Below are 22,167 nucleotides of genomic sequence, written 5' to 3'. Positions count from 1 at the left end.
TCTGCAGATATGCGCATTCACAGGGGACGTCTACTGCTTTGGGTGATACGCGCGAAGGGCAAAAACGCTCGAATTGCTGACCATGCAATGCTGCGAAGCAAATTGAAGTCTGGTATGCGGCAGTTGGAGGCTGGTATGCGGGCAGTTGATAGATGTAAGGTTTATTGTTCAGGGTTAATTGTAGCCTGTGACTGTTAAGTCTTTGAGTGAGTGCATGGAGTGTACCCGACAGTATGGACGGAGCTATGCCGCGTCACGCGTATTCACAGTGGGAAAATTGCACTAATGCAGGCAGCAGCAGCATATTGTAGTGGAGGGCAAAGATTGCCCCCTGGGCAGGTAGGCTATATCATTTTAGCCAGGGGGATCAAGAAGATGCATTTGACTGCTGAGAGTATAAGAGAATAAATTACCAAGTCAGTTATATGCTATTTTAGATGGGCGTTTAGAATACTTATTTTGTGCACCATTGGTTACTTAAAGGTTATTTTTTTAACACTACCTAGGTTAGTTCCATCGGTCGGTCTCCACATTGAATTGCCTACTTCTGTCATGAAATCATCGATAAAATCAGTACTATGATTCGCAAGGACATCCGTAGTCTGGAGTTCAATAAACAATTCGTTAGCTGTAAAAGAGGCAGTCAGTGAATCAATTAATAAACACAGCAAATTCCATTTATTTTCCCCCGGCAAGGCATAGATTTATCTACGTATTAGGTAAACAGTGATACCATATCTTCAAAGTTCCGATCGTCGGGTGTAAGTAAATTCAAGGCCTTACTTAACTCTCGTAGCCTTTTAACCTATGTCCTTATCATTGATAAGAGCTCGAATTCAAATTAGGAATGGACTTGTTGGCTGAGAATTCAAAGATTACTCAGAACTCACAATGTCTTGGAACAACAATGCTACGTGGCAGTAATGTATAGGGATATGCGGGTGGAAGTGCAATACAAATGCAGATGACAGGCTACACCATCCATCATTCGACCAATCTCAAAAGTACATAATTGAGTGCTAGTTGGTATTGTAATAGTGACAGCATAGATTGTAACCATGCCATTTTGGCCGATCGATGGCCCTTCCTTAGACATTCTCTTAGTGGTGGTGACTGGTTGGGTTAATATCTGGTTGGCATTGAGACTTGCTGCTGAATCCCATTCTTCTCAGCGGTATGCAACAATAAGCATGGCAGATCGACCCACTTTCAACCAGGAAAATGCATGAGTAGACCGTTCATGGTAAGAATAAACCGATATCATTTACACCAATTCTGCCTAATGATTCACAAAGCCATCCAAGCCCTGCATGATATCAAACGCCCCACGAGTCAGCCTTAGACTCATCATCCGTTTCAAACGCCATGTAAATCCCATAAAGCCAATAATATACCACGCACTAAAACATCTAGTCATCACCAGTAATCTTGTGCCAGACCTTCTCCACCTTGTGGGCGAACCAGTCCCAGATACCTTTATCCATGTCATCATCATCATCGTCACTATCACTATCACTATCGCTGTCCTCATCTTTGTCGTCGCTTCCCTTGGATGGAGCTGGTGACTTGGATGGCTTTGCTGGTTTCTTAAGTGAGACTGTGGTTTTGGCAGATTGCGTAGGGGCGACAGGCACTGTCGGCCGTTGAGGCTGAGTAGGTTTCTGGTGGACAGTAGGGCGCACAGGTTGAGTTGGCTTCTCTGGCACAGTTGGTCGAGCCGACTCCTTGGTAGCGGATGGGGGATCTTCTGGTTCTTCAGATGTATCTTCAGGCTCGTGGACACCAATAGGCTTCAGTGGGAGCCGCAGTGTTCCGTTGTTGGGAGCGGGTGTCAGGCCAACAGAGTCACACAGCATGTTGTACACCTCGATATTTTCTGTCAAAAATTAGTGGCATGAACACGCTTTTTGGCAGGAATTAAGACTTACGAAAAACATCAATTTGGCTATTGGCCGGGTGGGGGAATGCTGGGCCGCGAGCGATGAAGATAGCCCGCATCAACGGGTGCTCGTGATCATATCCATGAAGACCTCGAGGATGGTAGACAAGGTTTTTTTTCTTTCCATCTTCAACATCAAACTCCTCCTTGGTCACGATAGCCCATCCTGTTTCGGGAACAACCCAGAGGGGAGCAATGCGATGGTGCTTGGAGAAGTGGTATCGCTCGGGCATGTCGACATCCCGGAGATAGACCTGGAAGTTGGGGTTTGATTTAGACTTCTCCTTTAGCTCATTGTAGAGCCCTTGTAAGTCATCCGGGTTTTTGGGTCGAAGACCATACAATGGCCAGCCGTCAATATGCTCGATCTTGTTTGTATCAATGAGGTCCTCGAGTTGAATGAGGCGTGAGATGTCAGTTGACGCCATGCCGTGATCTGAAACAACGATTACATTGACAATATTTGTCAAGTTGCGTTCTTCAAGACCGTGGAAAATCTTTCCTATCATACCGTCGACATCTTGAATTGTTTTGCGAATCTCGGTGGTATTGGGCCCAAACTTATGGCCATCACGGTCAACATGAGGTACGTAGGCGGCAATCAGTTGAGGTCGCACATCGCTCGCATCCAGAGTCTTGTCTTCAAACCCAGGCAGATCCAGAAATTCCATAATCCTTGAGACCTTGTTGTCGAGCGTCTCCTTGCCATTGAATTTATCCATCAAACTTGGCTCGGTATGAAGAACATGCGCTTCACTCCCCGGCCACATGTGAATGGCACTTCGGATTCCTTGTCTCTCTGCTGTCACCCAGAAAGGCTCTCCTCCCCACCATTTTGGGTCCAGACTCTGATCCGGATGGGTGTAATAGAATTGTGATTGAAGTTCGGGATCCCAGAATGTATTGCTAATGATACCATGGCTCTCAGGATACAGGCCGGTCGCCAGAGTGTAATGGTTTGGGAAAGTGACTGATGGGAAAGACGGATGCATCCATTTTGGCGATACACCCTCAGCAACAAACGAGTTCAGTGCGGGTGTAAGCCCCCTCTGGAGAAAGTCGGCGCGGAAACCGTCCAGACTGATGATAAGAGATGTCGGCGCAAATAGGGCGGTTCCATTGCTAACCAATATCTGATTCACTTTCATATTTCTGCTCTTGCGATTCTTGGAAAGCTTCCAGGCCAAGAGAAGCAAGATAGCAAATCCAATGGCAATAAGTGAATGGATAAAGACCCACCGGCGCCAGCTGCGACGTCGCTGGGTCTTCGCTTCGGCAATCAGATTGAGGTGGTGTCGATCAAGTTCATCGCTATCGTCCCTCTCGCTGCTTTCGCCCGTTGAGCTTCCCTCCTTCATGCCTCCCTCTTCCATCTCGTACATCAATTCGCCGTCTTCTCCGTGCTCCGCATGCTCCACAAGATTCTCGCGCTTCTTTTGTCTTCGCTGGCGTCGAGTCTTTCGCTTTTCAGTCACGAGATTTTCTGTTGAGCTGTTGACGGAACGGTTTCCTGAACTGCTTCCTCGGCGCCCAAACATTTTCCCTATATTGGGCACAGCTAACCCCGAGCCACGTCGCTCTCGATCTTTCTTTTGCCGCGAATCTGTCACGAGCCGATCGATATCTTCTTCTTCCATTAATACGATGCGATCATGGGCGCGCAGTTCTCTGCTGTTTCTCGCGCGCGAGATAAGCTCGTCATCGTCGGTATCGGTATCCTGGTCGCTGCGGGAATGAAGTGAAGAAGCATCATCGTCGTATGCGATCGGGGAGAGGAACGAGGCGTTATCACGATCCGCCTGGGAAGGCGCAATATTTAGATTTGATGGCGGCATGATTTTGTAACGTCAAAATGTTCATGAGGAACATAAAGTGTCCTCACAACTACGACGTTGCGGCTGTAGCATTTATTAAGGAATTCTATTTAAGGGGACGTAAGACATGGATAGTTAGACCCTTGAAAGCCTACCACTGTGCTAGTACTATTCAGTACAGCATCTTGAATGCCGCCCACGAATAAGACTGGGGGCTAACTTCGGTTGGGCTCCGCATTCATCCACTTCCGAACGACGATGCTTATGAATGGTGCGATCTCATTTATTCGGTAGTTTAATGGGTTGACGTTTGGTTTGGGAGATGCAAGGGATTGAACAGGAACAACATCCCTCAAAGACTCACTATATTGAGTGAGGTAGCAGGTACTCATCAGCAAACGAAAGCAGCCGCACTGTACCAGTCAAACAGAACAAGCTTAAAAAGTCAGAATCCGAGATATCAGTCAGTTCTTCTTGCACGCAGAAATCCGGCTCATCCCAGCGTGCATTGATTGTTGTTACTTACTACTAGTTAACGGAAAATATCAATCACTCTGAAACTCCATTTGGAGTGAGTGTAACACTAAAAATGAAACACATTCGACGCTCAGTGGAGCTGACCGAGGCAAAAGAAAAGTCTTTGCGGTTTATGTGGATCGAACACATGACCTTCAGATATCGTAATGATTGAAGTTTGGCTTCAGTCTGACGCTCTCCCAACTGAGCTAAACCCGCTGTTGCTTATAAGTATACGCTGTAATACAGACCAAGTGCAGCAGAATCTGTGCGAAGAGCAGCCATCGCTGGAGAATAATATGTTCGATGGTTGAAAATGGTATATTTTCTATATTGGTTAAGCAGTGGTAAAAGCAGGATGGTTTGAGCTATCCTTAAATCACACAAACTTCATTTCTAGTATCTACAACTTTCCTCCCCTGCTCGCAAACCACCCTTCGGCCTCATCTTGTCCCAGGAGACTCGATATCATAATCTTGCCAAAGACATCAATATCATCCGCTTGCGCCTCAGTCAGAACTTCCGAAAAGATGGCATTCGTCACAACAAAATGATTTTTGTCCCTCCAAGCTTCGGCAAAACTTAACGGCGTCGTCGCATTCCACAAATGCGCCGACAACGTCCAAGCGTGACACAAACCAAGCCTACCATCGCACTGCAGTATTTTACAGCCAGCCATAATGCGATATGCCTGGACAAAATAGAAAGAAAATAGTAGTGTGCGACGTAGAGACTCCTGTAGAATCCAGTCTTGCCAAAATGCCTTCGTTGGCGCTACTGGATATGTAGGAAGGGTTATGGCCGTTGCGTCTATGTCGAATTGCGCATAAGAGAAAAGCGATACTGCAGAGGATTCTATAGTTGGGATGATACGCTCTGCTGATGCACGAGCCCCGATATCGCCATCATATAGCCGAATAATTTGGTAAAGAATAAGAGCTTGCGTATGTGCCAGACATTCCAATGGAGTTATTGGTGCCGGCGCTGCAAGGAGGTCGTTGACGCGAGATTCTATACTACGAAATATGATCGGAGAGTTCACTCGATTCTTGGCCATGTACAGAGCACAGGAAGAATGAGCATCTAGACTGGAATTAGTATGAGTGAATAGTATACATAGGAGCTTTGGTCTATTACCTTGTATCGACCTAGGCATTCCATCTTTGTAAAGGAGTGGATGGGACCAAGGAGTTTGGTTTTCAAGAACCATCTTCTCAGGAGATCGCTTTATTTCATCAACAGCCCATTGGAGACGATTCAAAATGCGCTCGGGAACATGCGAAAAGTCTTTTGTCGAAGGTGCAGTTAATGTCCATGGCTGTTCAATAAATTTCAACGTATTGTCCTCCAATGGAAACTCGAGTACTCCAGGATCGCCAGAGCATGCATCAAGTCCCGAAATAAGGGCATTGAAATCTTCGATTATTGGGGCATCGCTTGATAGACTCTCTGTTATTTGAGGAGACGAGTCGTCAGTGGCAAGGCAGTCAGGAGATACGGCCACCACCGATGCTTCCGATGAAGACACAGGCTGCTCTCTCATTACTCGGGTCGGGTACTGGCAGTGGATGTGTCTTTGTGAACACCGAAGACATGCTGGCATGGCAAAATCACAACGCCGCTTAGCCTTGGTGCAGGCGGCGCAGGATTTCCGCCGAGTTGGCGGATTGCGGCGTTCACGCGCGGTGAGAGACATGATAGTCACGGTTCCCTGCCTCAATGAGTCAAATTGTGGGAAATGAGGCAGTGAAGATTGAGAATAATGATGTGACTTGATAACAGTAGGATAAAGAAGGGAAAGCCTGAATCCAACCACTCACTTAGGGCGATGTAAGATGCGCCGGGAAAAATGGGGCTTGGCGGAACTCCGCCCGGCTCAAGACAGTCGGAGTCGGGAGTTTTACGGACGATGATAGCGGATCTCCGGCGACGGAGTTGGGTATTCCGCATACGGGGGATAATACTGTTCTCATTATTTATGATGCCGTATATAATGATTCAAAAATTGCTTCACAATGGATTAGCATCAGACTCCCTTTAACTTGCACAATCACTCACGACACATTCTTGGGAAATACAATCAATCTAAACACGAATCTCATTCATCTTCAAAATGTACACACCTAAAGTTTTCGTCAGTGGAGCTACAGGCTGCCAGGGAGGTGCAGTCGCCCGCTACCTTCGATCCAAAAGCGTTTCTGTACACGCTCTCGCCCGTAACCCAACCTCAGCGAAGGCTGAAGAGCTCAAGGCTATTGGTGTCAAACTCACACCGGGTGACTATGACAACAAGGCCGCGCTGGAGGAAGCCATGAAAGGCTGCACCTCTCTCTTCCTGGTCCTCATGCCTGATTTCACCGATCTTACTGCAGAAAGGCGATGGGCTACCAACATTTTCCTCGCTGCCAATGCAGCTGGCGTTAAGCATGCCATTTACTCAAGCGGGTTCAGCGCCGATGACCCAGACAGTTTGACAGTCCTGGAAAGAGGAGGTTTCGCGGACATAGTCATGCGTAACAAGAATGCCATTGAGGAACAAACTCGCAGCTCAGGCTTCGATTACTGGACTATCCTGCGTCCTGGATTCTTCATGGCCAACTTTGTTGAACCATTCGTCAGAATGTATCCTGACCTCATCGAAAAGGGGGTTTGGATAACCGCCCTCAAACCTACTACTATCATACCCCTAACTGATACTATAACTATCGGCAGGTTCGGCGGCGAAGCATTTTCGAACCTAGAGCGATTCCACGAAAAGGAGATCACGTATGCTGATGACTGGCTTGACGCAGAGACCATCCTAGGCAAGCTCTCTGGTGCGGTAGGCAAGGAACTCAAAGCCGAATACCTTTCGGATGAGGAGATTGAGAAACAGAAACCGACCAATCCGTTTATATCTGGTCAACTCTGCATGCGAGATATGGCCAAACTAGCGACAAAAGAAGCTACTGAAGAATGGGGCATCCCGTTGAGTACATTTGATGAGTTTTTGCAAAGAGAGAAAGTGGCCGTCCACGAGACTTACCACATATCTAGTTAGATTGGTAATTCAGAGGTAGCTAGGGAAGGAAGATAGGGCAAATATTTGTGCTTCGTATTGAGAGTTTGTGTGATGCTGCTCTGCCCTTGTACACGGAAACCTTGTTTTATATGAGGGTCTCTAGTCCAGCTTGTATATACAATTCTTAAAGCCCAGCCGCGGGCTGTCATCCAAGATGCGCCGTTATCGCCATAACGCCCCATAACGTAGAAAACGTCCACCGTGATCTTGATTGACGGTGTATCCGTACGAAAGTCATAAATCTCAAATACTCTTCTTACCGCTGATCATCCAACACCGAGTAATAAATCTGCTACTTCAACAGTCTCAAAAGGACCTGGCTCGGCATCTCCAAATGTTTATAAGTCTTTCCTGCCGAGTTCATCAAGAAGTTGTATCGGTGCTTCTGTTCATTATCCTCGAGCCTGAAGATCTGAAGCAGAAAGGGGATAAATCCTGTTAGCATCATATGTAGCACTTGCTCTCGCTGCGTGCTGTGGCCAACCCAATGGCATGCTAGATACTCGACGGTGTGCATAACCTTGACCGTTAGGAGCACCTCCATACATCATCATATCATCGGCAGCGCGCCTAAAGCTGCTCTCTTGGGAACTGTCATTATTTTGGAACACTGCGGTATTCTTCTCGTCGATACCTTTGTGTTTCTGAGCGCCCAATGCTGCCGTGGCTGATGTTCCAAAGTTTCGAACTTGATCGATTGGGCCCCTGTCCGAAGTCTCATCCAAGAAGACCCATAGCATGAGGGCAAGAAGGCCAGTGATAACCAAAGCGGTGAGGATAGCAGCTCCAGCTTTATCGCCTGCAGGAAGAGGGTCGTACGACAAATCGGGGATTGTTCGTCCAATATCTGCGGAACCGCCACCAGGATTAGGCTTGCTTGTTCCTCCAGTGTTCTTCGTTAATGGAGCAGGTCGATCTTGAATCATGCAAGCAAGTGTGACTTCCAATGCCGCCATCTGCTGACCAACGGTAACATCACCTTCGAATCTGTTCTTGTTCCAGTAAAGACTACACATTCGTCCATTCTCACCTCCGGTGCATACATCGTTGGCTGCGACGGCCGAGGCGCGTAAAAGGGGCATGATGAAGTCGTGAGTGTAAGGTGCCCATTGAGTAGTAACGGCCAGCCAGCGGCTTAGATATGCCTTGAATGACTTCTGGTCCAGATTGCAGAGCTTTACAGACTCACATGCGACTTCTGTCATGATGTTTTTCTGGGGCCCTGTGAAGAAAACCTTGACACCTTCAAGGAGGCTGTCCAGGCGATCTTTCCAGACCTGACTTTCTGTATGATTGTACATGGCAGCAGCGCCAAGAATCATACCGCCCGCATTGTAGGAGAACTGGTAAGGTACCAATTTGGTACAATTGTTGTAGATGTGAGCACCATCGTAAACATACCAAGTCTTTGGGTCAATGAATTCGGTCCCGATCATCCAGTCCCAGGTTTTGTCGGCCCAATCGGCATAGCTGTTATTGCCAGTGAAAAGAGCCAGACGCGCGCCCAAGGCGAAGAAGCAAGCCTGGGAAATTGAGTTTTTGTAATCGTAACCTTTATTCCACTGTCACTGTTTGTTAGCCTTTGTGTGCACGTTCCGATTGCTGTGAGTGTTTGGGGATGGGAGACAAGTAGTAAGTAACAGAGGGGATCGAAACACTGAACAATATGAGCAACTAACCTCAAAGATCTGCCATTTCAGCCCGCCGTTGCAGTGCTCTGTGTCCCAGCGAGCAGCTTGGGTGTTGAAAACAGCTTGAGCAAGTCCAAGCCATTGTGGCTCATCAGGTTCGGGATGAGGGAAGTTGTACTCGGCAGCAGACATGACGGTGAGTGCCCAGAAACCCTGGTCGTCATTTCCTTCGGTTCTTGTCTGGTTGATAGGCATGTAATCATCATGGTCGCCGACCTGGAATAAGAGTGCCTGCTTAGTGAGATTGACATATTGGTCATCGCCAGTATATGCCCAATAGTCAACAAGTGTTCCCATAAAGGCTCCAGCATACCACCCTTGGGTATCAAAATTAGCATATGTGAATGAGGTAGACCTGTGTAATTCATACAGTAATAAGGTTCAGGTAGTAAACCAGGCGTTCCGCCGGGCTCATGCCCATGGTACATAGCAACCATGTCTTTGGCGATTGACTTGGAAATGGATTTGACAGAGGCTGTTTCGAATGTTAGTATTGAGTGAATGCCGAGGAAAAGTAGCCTGGGCATTGTTTCACAGCATAACTTACTCGTCGAATTAGGATCTAATTTGTAGGCCATGGTGAAAGGATTCAGCGCCAGTAGAATAATAGCTATGACGCTATTTGCGCCGGGCCTCACCCCATGTGATCTTGAGGTAAAACGCATGTCGACGATGAGATCAGAAACGACGACTGGTATGCGAGTCGAACTTCATGAGAGGATGAGATTTACGACAAAAGGCAAAAAAGAAAACGGGACAAGACAAGACGAAGGATGACGGCGAGAAGTGGAGAGGCCGGCGTGAGCAGAGGATAAATTGAGTGGAAAAAGGCAGGTAAGTCTAGTATCCAAGAAGGGAAGGAACAGGGGCAGAGGGGTCAGATTGAGGGAGGCGGGAAGAGCTAAAGCAAGTTTAGGTGCATCCTGCACTGTAGCCAATATATGCTTACTTAGAGAGGGAGGTACCTATTCTGATGGATAGAACTTTAAAAAGGGAAAAGTTGGAGGTCGGGTGATGACAAGGGAAGAAGACCAATCAATCATTATGTGAATATGAAGACGTTGAAATGAAAGAAAGGTCAGACACAAGCTTGTAAAAGAGCGTACTACCTAACCTCATAGGTAGTGACAGTAAATGGCTCGTTCGTGTAGCAACACACACCTAACTAGGATGGATTACAGCTTACAGTATAGGTACCTACTACTCGAGATCGATCGTCCAGTCTAAGCCGCAGTCATGTATACTACAAAGTCCCATACGAAGCTCTTTTCGGTTCCAGTACTACCATCTATTCAGATGCTGCAATTGTTGTCCAACAAGTGAGTTTGATGTCTTGTTTCAATTTGACTATGGGTATCATCTGATGAATGCAGCTTCGGTATAGCAGATGACTTGAGACAGTTTGGATGCGGAAACATTACATCGTGATGTGATGCTTATGTACATGGATAGTGGATATGTTTCCCCTCAATTCCTGGGGCTCGCTCCTTTGACCTTCTGTGGGGATTTCCCAATACGACGGGACAAACAGAACCTGGTAGTCCGAGGTAGGAAAGGAAAGGAAAGTGCCAAACCGAGACAGGATAAGCTTAACTCGTACCTGAATGGCATGCAATGATGGGTATCCATTATTACGAACAGTAGACTGTCTCGGAAATTCGGCAGCATTGATAACGAATAAAGAGACAGTCACTGCTTAAATCCATCACCATATAAACATCCATAGCCTTTGTCATGATCATGACCAATCGTTACAAAGAGACCCCAGCGCCCAGTTCCTCGGCGAAATCCTTATATCCACGTGCCAAGCTTGCCAAGCCATTAATTACCTGAGCTTAAGCCCAGATATTTGTCAATGACGTCGTTGTTGATTTGACGTGAGCTTCAATCAGTTTTTACAAACAATTGTTGATAGTCTAAATAACATGCGCCAGCTTCTCATACACCAACATGGCATATGCTTATGACTGCTACACGCACATCACCTCAATCAAGCATCCTAAAAATATTTTCGACTCGAGATAGGAGAATCGTTGCCGACTCTAGTCATCTTGTTAATAGCAGTCAATACGGCAAGTTTTGTCATACCAACCCAAACGCATTGTTTATTCATCATTTCATAATAAACGTCTCAAAACGTATCCCATGCATTGTCATCCGACTCCATGGGCTCGTCCGCACTAGAACCCCCTCCATTCGTAAACTCCCGAAACAGTGCAATGTCCTCAAACTTGTCGGACAAACTTTCCACGGACGCCTCTTCGGGATCAGTCATGGCGAGATTCAAGTCAGCCATAAATGTAGCTCGTATATCATCCGAAGGACTACTCAGCCGATTTTCTTCAAATTGCTCCATCAGTTTTCGCGCCTCCTCTGCTGATATGTCGCCTTGCTGAAGGGTCATGGAGAGTATGCTTCGGCCAATGGTTTCGGCAAAACGAAAAGATCCCCGTAAGTTGCTGTAGGACTGGACACAATAAAATAAATAGAAGCGCCAGGCGGGGTCTCTTGTGTCGCCGAGGATGGCGTTCGTAACGTGGATTAGAGCAGTGTGCCATAGCATCGTGTAAGACGAGCACGGGTGCTTTTCACGATATACCACCACAAGGCGTTTCAATTGATTCACTGATACCCTATAAGCAGCATCCGGCGAGCTTCGTCTGCAAGGAAATGTCTTCAGTCGTAATGGTTTGTGAGAACCCCTTGCTCGAACGGTAAAAGGCCGTAAAATACTGAGAATGCCCACGTGAAACCAAATACTACCGTCAAGTTAGTCTCCAAACAAAAGGTTTCATTGTAGATGCATCAACTGGGTTCTCACGTACTGAAAGACCAGAACATGGTGCGGACTCTGCTCGGAACGCACCATGGACGGTGGCAACGTCTCTCCCCAGGCTATCAGCTCTCGATACTTGTATTCGGCAAATGCGAGTGTGATATGGCTGCTGAGACTCTCGCGCGGATGGGGCTGGTCACGGTAGTACTTCAGGGTCACCCCGTGCATTATTCGCCAGAATCGACAGAGAACTGGAAATGTGTCTCCCATGTACGTTTCTTGCAACGTTTGCCGTGCAGACTGTGGGCTGCCCTCGGATGAGTGATGCCATGTATGTCCCGGTATTGGCATAGCAGGCGGATATTCAGGATATGAAAGTCCTGGCTGCTGATAAAACAAAGCCATGAGTCTGTGTGTGTCAGTTTCGCCATGGATCCGTTCTGACCTGCCATACCAACTTACACTATCCAGTTGAAAGTGCCCCAAGCAGTATACGATGTTGCGCTTTGCATATCAGGACTGACCTGCTTTGCCTTTGCAATCGCAACACTTGAGTCGACACCAAAAAGGCCCATACGCCTGCCCATAGAGTTGACCTCTGATACATATGTCAAGACGTAATGGTCCTTTCCATTGCCCAGATACCCCAAACCGAGCAGCTCTGTCGCTGCAAGTGTCAAAAGCGAGTCGGTCATCTTTTCCGACGACCACCGCTTTTCTGTCTCTTCGCAAAACTCGGGTATATATTTCCCAACAGCAGAGTCAATGCCACTGTACATTTGCTATCATCGTCTCAGCGGCTAGATTCAAGTGCCAAATCCAGACTTAGTCACTTACACAACCCCAGTACATGATTGCACTGACTAGCATACCACTGCAGTAATTAGTTCGACATTCAACAAGATCAGCCAAGAACAGGTCCGGGTCAAAGGGGCCTAGAAGAGGATGATCTGTCTCCAGGTACAGTGAAACAACTTTTGCAGCCAGGTCGGAGGGAATAGGTACTGATGTCCAAAAGCCAATGTTGAGTTTCTTTAGCCGATCGTCACAGAGAGTCAGGGTAGGCACCTGAGCGTGTGTAGGATTATGCGCCGGGAATGGGTTAGGTTCGTTATTCGACATTTGTGCGTCGTTATCGCCGTTTGGCGTTGCTTTTTTACTGGTGCTAAAGAGTTTCCTAATGATGGTCAGTGTCAGCTATAGAATAGGATGTATACAACCAAACAATATTGTTAGGTCTGTCTTTTATAGCCCACTGACTTTAGAATGATGGACTCCGGGGATTGAAGTGTTGGAAAAACAAGAGAATGTCTTGCCATGAGTTCAGACTCAAGGCCTAGATACCGGGTCTGCTCAGGAGCAGTGCCGCGCCTTTGGCCGCGAACAGGCTGTGCTATCCGCGACTGGATTATCGAAAAAGCCGTATCAAGGTCGGCGTGGCCTCGCAAGACTCATAGTATATCAATGGCTTGGGCTTCGGGTCCTGTCTTTATAGTCTCAAACAATTCCAGTATCTGTTCGGTTTCTTTGCTTGTCGGCGGTGCACTCTTGGTCTCGGCATAGACACATGGCTCTTTCTCGCCGCGTCGATGACAGGCCTCGCAGATCGGCTTTTTGCCATTGCACTACTCAAGCGACTCAAGTCAACAGAAGCAAGATAGGGTGTGAATGAGTGAAAGAGACTGACGCGAATCTTCCTCTTACGGCACGAATTGCATGCTAATTGCGTGTTGATTCGTTGTCGTTTGAGAGGCTCTTCGCCAGGTGACCGAGGAGTTGCAGAGGAACCAGAGGGCTGAGAATTAGAGGAACTTTCAGACTGAGGGATAGGGAGCAATTGGCGATATCTTTTTGACATTGCTGGATTCTGACTTCTGGTGACGACAGGGGTTAGCTAGTCGAGAAGAAACCTAGCTTGCTGATGACATTGGCCGAGGGACTCCAGGAGTGAATGACGAGTAAAAGGATTGTTATTTTGTGTTGTATGGCATGTATCTAGCTCCCCATTGTGATTTCCCATAATTCACGTGAATCTACCAAGGGTCCAGGAGCATGTGTTTACTAAAACTACTGAGTAGGTTACCTACAACATGCATATCAGGTGTACAGTTGGACCATCAGACCGGAGTATCGTCCAGGCTGTATGATTGGTCAATCATCCTTGTAAATCGAATTGAAATCGAGATTTCCATCATTTCTTGATTCCTGACATTCTTAAAAGGGACCATTTTTCTACCACGGGCTTGTTCCCCCAGACGCCTTTCCGTCATGATGACAACAGAATGTGCCATTTTAGTGTCACAACAGCCTTATGCTAGAGATGTTTGTTTGAAATTTTAATCAAACTAATCCGGCAGTGTTATCTGATCCATATATATGTTCTCCGCACGAGTTAAATACATAGAGGCAGGGCCATCCTCTCAACTCTTGCAACCAGTACATATGCTCTCAGGAGCTATGGATCTGCTTTGCAAGCATATTGCATGCTAACGAATCTTGTCTTCAACATTTCTACAGCGAGATAGGATGCACTATCGAAACGCACTAAATGTCTGTCTCGAACTTCGTTTGCAATAAAAACAGCGTCCAATGTTGAGTACTATTCGACCTCACAGTTATAATCCGTTTGTCGCGGCTATACTACAGCAGACATACACATATAATTCTTATGAGAAGTCAAGGACAAACGACAGGTATCGCGTTTTAATCGAACGGGACACTGGCATATTATCATCCAAGGCTTTGGTCTTAACAAACGGTTTGCGCGCAGCAGACTATGTATAGAGATTAGCTATGCATCGGTCGGCTATTGACGATCGAGATCTTCACAACTATGGTTTACAACTGCAGAGATTCATTGGTCATGGGGAATGATCAACAGAACCCTTGCCCGAATTTCTCTTACCTTGTCCGAATGTGACTCTCAGGAGCCGAACAGCCCAGTGTAAATCGGGGGTTACTAACCCTTCATTCAGGATCCGTTACATTGGCACAGCGGCGTTGAAAGCTCCTCGAAGCTCGGGAATAGTTGCGAATTCATCCTACGTTTAAATGCCATCATCTGAGCTTAGCAACATCTGGGCACTCAATATCACTGTTTTAGCCTTTTAAGCTTACTGAATGTGGCTTCTTATTGACGTCTTTGAAACACTCACTTGAGAACAAAGAGCCTTTGAAGTGATCTTTCCCCCATAGCATTATTGAAGTCCTTGTTACTTTGCAAGTCAGTCTAGGATGGGTTTAGTACGTGAAATTAGTCGAGCATAGGTGTACATGTGTCATGTGTATGCTCCGACTATTATGTGATCGCTTTGCGGGATGACAGATAATCGAAGGATGTTGCGACATGCATAGGGTAGTTATTGTTGGTTGTCATTTTACACAGCTACACTGACTATGGCCCCAAAGGTGTATCTACCTTGTTGTCAAACATTGAGAATTCCTGCAATTTCCATGCTCTTATATTGCAGGTACTTTAGGATATGTTGCTTCTGAATAGAGATCCAGTCGTTTCATGATGGTCGCGAAACACAGATAACGATATGGTCTTATAGGCTACTCTAGGATTAGGGATTTATCTAACAATAATAATGTAAGGGTCGTTAGAGCATTTCTGATATAAACCGTCTTATCCATGTGTCTGAATGTATTGAATTGTTTCAGGACAAGCTTAATGTTTGATGACGATACTGGACCCATTAAAGTTAAGGTATGGTTTGCATGATCGTGGCGGCTTTGTATTGCTAGTTGTGGCTGGTAATCCAACACGAATACGACACCCCTCCGTCGCTGGCTAAAAGAAACCATCACATGAGAATATCGTCCAATTCATGGTCAGCCTTGTTAGGTACTGATACTCAGGGAACTCCGGGTAGTTAGAACTAATGTATATCCGTTTACTCCCCAGCTTCCATGTGCTTGGCAGTTAATGAACTACAGTATCCGAGATATGCGGTGGAAACAACTTAGATTAATCGGAAACCCCAGAGGACATCCACAACAAGATAAAGTGTTGAAGTTTCACAGATGCCAAAAATAGATTGTCAATCACCGTCAAACACCACAATTACACATGAGCTAGCTAGCGGTAGCCAAAAAAAAATATCAGAGTAGGCGATTTTTCATAATTTAGAGACTTTAAACCCCTCCATCAAAGTAGAGATACTTGGCCACCCGACCTCACAGATGGAGCCATTTCAGGCTCAGTACGTCTGAAGCCCGGTCCTCTCGGGGGCCTCGTCACCAAGCAGCGCCCCAAACCAAGCCCCGACCAGCTCCGCCCTTCCCAGTAGGGTCCCTGGGTTCCCTTCACAAGTCCCATCCACCAGTCTCCGTGCAACCTGGTCACTCACTCCCGTCACTACTCGTTTCGCCTGAACCAGCGCAACGTCTCATAATCAACTTCCCTCTTCCAACCTCTCGCTACGCCAACCTCCTTCTTTCGCATACAATATCCCAACAACACGGCACGAAACGACAACGACTTCTTGATCTCGAAACCTCTTCTCGTCCATCGTCCATTTTTCGCGCTTCTTCGATTGATACCCATTGCTATTTTCTAGCGCTCCGACAGCTTCACAAAACACAGCCAAAATGCCTGAGCAGGAAGCCCCCTACGACCCCTATATCCCCAGCGGCCAGGCTGGAGCCCAGCAGCAGCAGGGTGCCGGCGGCAATGCTAGGACGCAGGCGCTGCAAGCTGTAAGTAGCTTTTCTAATGGTTTTATTGATGCGCCGGTGTTTTTGGGCGGGTTTGGGTTGTGACACCTGGCGGCAAAGGTTATTGGTGACGGATGACGTCTCCTTCCGAAACCCGCGAACAAAACACGAGATGGTTATTCTTGAGTGACGAGCATCAATCTTTGGCCCCAAAAAAAACCATGTAATACTTGTTGCAATCTGGCACACAGCATTGTATGGTTATTTTGCAGGCAACCGGGCTGAGCGCTGCTTATTCTGGTTCATCCTCATTCTGTCAGCTTCTGTCATTCTAGGCCAAGCGTCATTTAGCTCTCCATGTCAAAATGCCTCCCAACCACATGCGCCATAGAAACCAGACTTTACGATGCTTAGCAAGTTGAATATTTACTGACATGATCGCCAGCAAATCGACGACACCGTGGGTGTGATGCGTGACAATATCAACAAGGTATCTCAACGTGGTGAGCGACTCGATGCTCTTCAGGATAAGACCGACAACTTGGCTGTTTCAGCACAAGGTTTCCGCCGAGGAGCCAACAGGGTCCGAAAGCAGATGTGGTGGAAGGACATGAAGATGCGCATGTGCCTGATTATTGGTATCATTATTCTGCTGGTCATCATCATTGTCCCCTCTGGTACGATCTCCTCCCAAATCTCCAAAACCATAGACATGCAGCTAACTCTCTCCAGTTGTGGCTACCCGCTAAAGACCTAATAAAAGCTTTGGGTACTTGGTCCTCACGATGCACACGCTTGGGACATGACGAATTCGAATAATCGCAAGCTACGACCATGGGTTATGGAACTTTTTTTTGGGCAACTAGCCATTATTGCAATGGAATATGATTTGAGCACGGTGGAGTTTGTTCACGTTGGGTCCCGGTCATGTTGTGCTGGCGACTTTGCTCTTGGGGTTTTCTGCTGAAGACGCAGTCTCAGCATCACTCCTGCAACGCTGGCCAGGGCTGGATGTATGAGATTAGGCGTTCCCCGATTAATTGAGATGTATACCTTTCTACGCATTCTTATCGGCAGATTCGGGTTTTGTCTTGTTGCGCGGTTCGTATCGGCTCGAGAATCAGCCTGCTGGGCTCTTGGAATCATTGGCAAGACAAGGTCGGTCATGGGCGTGGTTGGAGGTAACAACGGTTTTCTCCTCTGCCTTCTGATGGAATGCCTACGAGTTTTCTTACCAGCATAAGTTCAATCACATGATAATAACTTCTTAAATATGCACTTAACATTGTGATACTCATAAACTTGTCTTACGACACTTGTAGCCGCCGATATTAAACGAACCAAACCAAGATGACAGTGGTTGCTCCGAGGGTGGAACCTCTCTGTACACATGGATCTCCAGAAGGAACTCTCTACCGACTCCGGTGCTGGAACTCTCATCCGCCGAGGAGACAACGTCCGTAAGGTTTCTTCTCTCAGTGAGATCGAGGACGCCTTTGCTTCCATCAAGAAGGATCACCCCAGCCTGGCCTGGACTGTCAGCGAGGAGGACGAGAACCTGACTTGGTTTTCCGAGAAGGCTGATGGTTCCTTCAACAGGAACGGAAACGTCCTGTTCTACTACGGATGCGATCTCCTCTCTGAGGCTCTCATTCCCGTTTTTGAGGACTTCAAGGCTTGGTGATGCTAACCTTGAGTCACGACCTCGCAACGCTGCGAAGACTACCAGTGAGACTTTGAACGCCTCGCAGAGCCGAAACTAGTTAAGTTATATGGGGTGTAGTGATTTGCATCAACAAGACTAAGGCGTTGTTTTTGGGATTTGTTTGGGATGATGTGAACTTCGTATATAAGCCAGAGGACGTAACAATACCAGCTCCTTATACCAACCCAAGACTGATATCTTTCGTAATCGCGAATCTAAAACAATCGCTAGGAGCTATGGCTGCAGTGAAGTTGGTGGCTGGCAGCCTGCCTTTGTCTGTCGGATGAGCCAAGAACGGTCTCATTGGCCGTCTTTAGTAATATGAGAAGGACTCCTCCGCTTGACTTGCGCTTAACAGATAGTCTGTGTCAAGAATAAGTTGATATGGACTCACAAACCCTTTACCAAGTAACACCTCTATATTTCCTGTGGACGTTATCCTTGAGAAGGGAGCCTGCCAAGCGCACAGTTGCCACCCCTTATGCCCAAGCACAGACTGTTGATGAACGTTATGTAGATGCCGCTTGGGGCAGGTGTCCCTGACGGAAATTCAAGCAGAAGTTGACTTGGATGAGGCAAGATTTCGCCATACTAGGTATGTTAACTATAGACATGTCATATGGCAGTCTTTGGGTTGTAGATATATGCTGTAGATATATGCTGTAGAGGTAGTTTAGTTTGACGAAAACAGCCGTGGGAACTTAGGTTATTCATGTTTATCCCGACAGGGTTTGAACCATTTAGATGAGATACTAAAACTACTGAATATACATATAATCAAACGACGTCTTCAATCAATATGTGTTTATGCTTTGGTTTTACTGTGGTTTTAGTCACCTGGCAGCACCTGGCAGCGTTTGCTTGAACCACGCAACAAACTGATATTCATCATTGACCCGTTGATTGAATAGAACTTGTTCACTTGTTGTTGGATTAACATCAAAATTGATCGCTGCTATGAACAGTTCACTTCACTTGTTGAAGAGTTGCGAAACCCTCCTTTTTGGTCTATAAAACACTTTGCTACCCTTCAATCCATCTCTTGACTACTTCGCCATTGCTTTACTTGAGCCGCATTCCATCTACCAATAAGTTCCTTTCTTGAACCAAGAACGTCTTATACCTCAAGAATACGCATCACGGCTACTGAAGCCCCTGTTGTGTCCTCTCAGTCAGAGGTTCAACCCCCCCGCCCACGAACTATGGGCAGTATCGACATCGGCCTTATAGTAGGCACGGTTGCTTTGTTCCTCATTATCATCACATCCATCTTTGTCGCCAGAGGCCTTGAAGGGCGTCATCAAGCCAGGGGCGCGCTGCGCAGAGCCGAAGATGGCAACGTGGCGAACCAGGATGAACATCATGCAGCTCAAGAGGCGAGAATCGCTGGGCTTGCGCAGCCAGAACCTGTTCAACTGCGTCAAGAGAACTTCTGGGAACGTAAGTCAAAGCGTTGTATCGAGTTTGACGTGACTAAAGAGAAGACTAATATGATAACAGGTAGCACGCAGGCTCTCAAACACCGCGTAGAGCGATTCAAGTGAGGACAGGCTCCATCGAATAAGACCAAGGATGGTCAAACAAAGGGGAACGTCAACATGGGGTTTTGAGAACACGCAGCCGAGCCCTAAGGATATGAACTAGGGTCAGACATCCCACAAGATCCTTGATGCAGCAGACCAGCCCTGGGGGGCGTGGCTCATACACGTGGTTATGGTTCCATGCTTGTAGATGATACGACATAGCGCAAGGATGGGAGGTTCCAGGTTACCGAGGTTGATTATTTCCGTCGGGCTATCAAAGTGCCCTCGCAGACTCGCAAGATTGGAGGCTACAGTATATCTATGTAGATATAGTACCAAATCAGCCTAGTTCTGCAGTGATCGACAATGCAGTATCACGGGTTGTTCGTTCATCAACCCAAGTGAGGAGGATAGTTACAGGCAAATGGAATAATCAGAAATTTTGTGCATATGGATCTTTTAGGCTATATCAGTATTGAAAATTCTATTTTGAAAGAGTTTGAGGACTTAAGTATAGGAAATAATGGTTCAAGTTGGTTTGTAGTGTAAGTGAAGCTGGGTCTGATATGACGCGTTACTGGATATCACGTGATTACCTGTCAAAGAAGTCTCTAGCTGTTGAAACATAGCTACCAGTCAACCGCCACTTGCCGCGTTTCAAGTTAATTCTTTCTACTTCAACACGCGATAAAATATCCTGCACTGAGGTCATCGTATCCCAACTTCCAAATGCCATCGCCATCGCCATCGCCATCCCGCGCCCGTTACAGGTCGCGCACGCGCTCTCCTACTCCACGCTCTCAGGGTTCCCGATCCCCCCAGCGCCGCAACCAACACGATTCGCGCTCACCCGCCCGCTCTCCGTCGCCCCAGCGTCGAAACGGCCGCTACAGGAGCCGCAGCCGCAGCAATAGTCGAAGTCGAAGCCCGAGCCGCAGTCGCAGCCGAGGTCGTGAGCGTAGTGATAGAGGCAGAAGCGGTTCTCCACCCACCAGAAGCACAAAGGTATGCCTCCTCCTCGTGGTCTCTGATCTTATAAGCTAAACTATTGCCAATAGATTGTTGTGGAGCGATTATCTAAGAATATCAACGAGCAACATCTTTACGAGATTTTTGGGCAGTTTGGACGCATCAAGGACCTTGATCTGCCAATCAATAGAACTTGTAAGGTCACCGAAACCTTGCTGTTGGAATAACACCTAACCACAATATACAGTTGGAACCAATCGCGGTACAGCATACATACTTTATGATTACGAGGAAGATGCTGAAGCTGCCATTGCTCATATGCATGAGGCACAAGTCGACGGTTCAGCGATCAACGTTTCTATAGTGCTGCCTCGACGCAAGCTTTCTCCTGCTCCTCCAACAGCTCGCCGTGGGGCCAATATTGATCCCAGAGTGCCCTTTTCAGGAGGACGTGGGGGTCCGCCTGGTGCGGGTATGGGAGGAAATAATGGCATGAGTGGTGGAAGAGGCCGCCGTCGTATGTCTCCGGGAAGCCGGTACGGTCCTAGATCGGATGTATATCGCCCAGGATCTCGCTCACCTTCCAGGTCGTCCGCCAGACCTGCTTCACGTAGTGGGGTCGGCCGGTATCGCAGTCGCTCCAACAATTCTCACTCATCTAGGTCGCGCTCAAGATCCCCAAGACGGAAAGGGGCTGGCCGACACGATGACCACGATACGAGACGTCGCGGTAGCATCGATAGCCATGGCGACCGAAGTCGATCCCGCAGCCGGGGACACAATCCCCGATAAGCTGTCAAGCTTAAACATGGTGTAATTAATTGGTTTCGTTTGGCGTTATGAGGCGAGGAAAACGGACAGAGGCACGGGCCCCAAGTTTTAATTAGCTCCCAGGAAGAAAAAGAAAACGAGTTGGTTACTTGTAAATCTTCTAACGATTGGTGCGCTGACAGTTGGGTTAGATCAAGATGCACCTACTAGCAAAACTCCGTGGCAGTGCTTTCGTCAAACACTTCTCGGACTCTGGCCTATCATACCCTTGTTTCAATTCGGAGCTACCCCCCTCCGTTACGATATAACCAACCACCTGCCAATCAACTAATTCCAATTGTGTCAATGTCCAAGGCTATGGCCATTTTACGTGATACCGCACGCTTTGTTTCCGGCGCATCAGCCATGACTCCGTATGTGCTGTGGCAGATGGACGGGGCGAGTAAGGAATACACCCCAACGTTTTTGTCTTCCCATGAATCCTCAACATGTCGTTATGTTACATGGGTGCCCGGCAGGTGGGATAGGCATTGAATATTATGCTGCTAGAGCTGCAGCTAATACTTCTCCCCGAACGCATGCCGGCCATTCAGGGATCACTAGATCTCATCTACATACATACCATTTGTAACATTTCCCCCACTCATAACCAACGGGACCTTGTGTGGGGACACGCGAGGGCTCCCATGTCGTTTAGCCAGATTCGTCTTGGCAAGACTCAAGTCCCTTTCCGAGACCTTACT

At 47.3% G+C, this 22,167-nt stretch overlaps 8 protein-coding genes and 1 non-coding gene across 9 annotated transcripts; 4 read left to right on the top strand and 5 right to left on the bottom strand.

Moving 5' to 3' along the window:
- Positions 1 to 1,252: 1,252 nt before the first annotated feature.
- Positions 1,253 to 3,871, bottom strand: EDB82DRAFT_137575 (alkaline-phosphatase-like protein). Its single transcript, XM_025733545.2, has 2 exons — positions 1,929 to 3,871; positions 1,253 to 1,876 (listed from the first exon to the last, which is right to left on the bottom strand). The coding sequence occupies exons 1-2, from the start codon at positions 3,772 to 3,774 to the stop codon at positions 1,410 to 1,412; spliced, it is 2,313 nt and encodes a 770-aa protein (XP_025584440.2). The 5' UTR covers positions 3,775 to 3,871; the 3' UTR covers positions 1,253 to 1,409.
- Positions 3,872 to 4,394: 523 nt separating this feature from the next.
- EDB82DRAFT_t82 lies at positions 4,395 to 4,488 on the bottom strand. Its single transcript has one exon. It is a non-coding gene; the product is annotated as a tRNA-Phe (tRNA).
- A 115-nt stretch (positions 4,489 to 4,603) lies between these two features.
- Positions 4,604 to 6,110, bottom strand: EDB82DRAFT_535399 (uncharacterized protein). Its single transcript, XM_025733544.2, has 2 exons — positions 5,407 to 6,110; positions 4,604 to 5,352 (listed from the first exon to the last, which is right to left on the bottom strand). The coding sequence occupies exons 1-2, from the start codon at positions 5,963 to 5,965 to the stop codon at positions 4,673 to 4,675; spliced, it is 1,239 nt and encodes a 412-aa protein (XP_025584439.1). The 5' UTR covers positions 5,966 to 6,110; the 3' UTR covers positions 4,604 to 4,672.
- Positions 6,111 to 6,155: 45 nt separating this feature from the next.
- EDB82DRAFT_137559 (uncharacterized protein) lies at positions 6,156 to 7,516 on the top strand. Its single transcript, XM_025733542.2, has one exon. The coding sequence runs from the start codon at positions 6,383 to 6,385 to the stop codon at positions 7,307 to 7,309; it is 927 nt and encodes a 308-aa protein (XP_025584438.1). The 5' UTR covers positions 6,156 to 6,382; the 3' UTR covers positions 7,310 to 7,516.
- Positions 7,517 to 7,722: 206 nt separating this feature from the next.
- On the bottom strand, positions 7,723 to 9,686 carry EDB82DRAFT_428084 (glycosyl hydrolase family 76-domain-containing protein; the record flags this gene model as incomplete). The annotated part of the gene is made up of 4 exons (XM_025733541.1): positions 7,723 to 8,892; positions 9,010 to 9,338; positions 9,392 to 9,496; positions 9,569 to 9,686. 4 exons carry the CDS (start codon positions 9,684 to 9,686, stop codon positions 7,723 to 7,725), a joined length of 1,722 nt encoding a protein of 573 aa, XP_025584437.1.
- Positions 9,687 to 11,152: 1,466 nt separating this feature from the next.
- Positions 11,153 to 13,116, bottom strand: EDB82DRAFT_474076 (uncharacterized protein; the record flags this gene model as incomplete). The annotated part of the gene is made up of 5 exons (XM_025733540.2): positions 11,153 to 11,780; positions 11,847 to 12,206; positions 12,260 to 12,579; positions 12,635 to 12,974; positions 13,058 to 13,116. 5 exons carry the CDS (start codon positions 13,114 to 13,116, stop codon positions 11,153 to 11,155), a joined length of 1,707 nt encoding a protein of 568 aa, XP_025584436.2.
- A 3,138-nt stretch (positions 13,117 to 16,254) lies between these two features.
- Positions 16,255 to 17,285, top strand: EDB82DRAFT_137453 (synaptobrevin-domain-containing protein). Its single transcript, XM_025733538.2, has 3 exons — positions 16,255 to 16,498; positions 16,902 to 17,133; positions 17,189 to 17,285. Exons 1-3 carry the CDS (start codon positions 16,391 to 16,393, stop codon positions 17,203 to 17,205), a joined length of 357 nt encoding a protein of 118 aa, XP_025584434.1. The 5' UTR covers positions 16,255 to 16,390; the 3' UTR covers positions 17,206 to 17,285.
- A 495-nt stretch (positions 17,286 to 17,780) lies between these two features.
- EDB82DRAFT_495816 (uncharacterized protein) lies at positions 17,781 to 18,347 on the top strand. Its single transcript, XM_025733537.2, has one exon. The coding sequence runs from the start codon at positions 17,847 to 17,849 to the stop codon at positions 18,138 to 18,140; it is 294 nt and encodes a 97-aa protein (XP_025584433.1). The 5' UTR covers positions 17,781 to 17,846; the 3' UTR covers positions 18,141 to 18,347.
- A 1,016-nt stretch (positions 18,348 to 19,363) lies between these two features.
- Positions 19,364 to 21,470, top strand: EDB82DRAFT_474074 (uncharacterized protein; the record flags this gene model as incomplete). The annotated part of the gene is made up of 6 exons (XM_065608012.1): positions 19,364 to 19,601; positions 20,148 to 20,229; positions 20,489 to 20,636; positions 20,743 to 20,848; positions 20,901 to 21,170; positions 21,241 to 21,470. The coding sequence occupies 6 exons, from the start codon at positions 19,364 to 19,366 to the stop codon at positions 21,468 to 21,470; spliced, it is 1,074 nt and encodes a 357-aa protein (XP_065464568.1).
- Positions 21,471 to 22,167: the final 697 nt, after the last annotated feature.

The sequence above is a fragment of the Fusarium venenatum genome (genome assembly GCF_020744135.1).
Source record: "Fusarium venenatum strain MPI-CAGE-CH-0201 chromosome Unknown EDB82scaffold_2, whole genome shotgun sequence".
NCBI lineage: Eukaryota > Fungi > Ascomycota > Sordariomycetes > Hypocreales > Nectriaceae > Fusarium > Fusarium venenatum.
The sequence above is the reverse complement of the archived record's forward strand: the minus strand, read 5'-3'. Positions and strand labels throughout refer to the sequence as shown.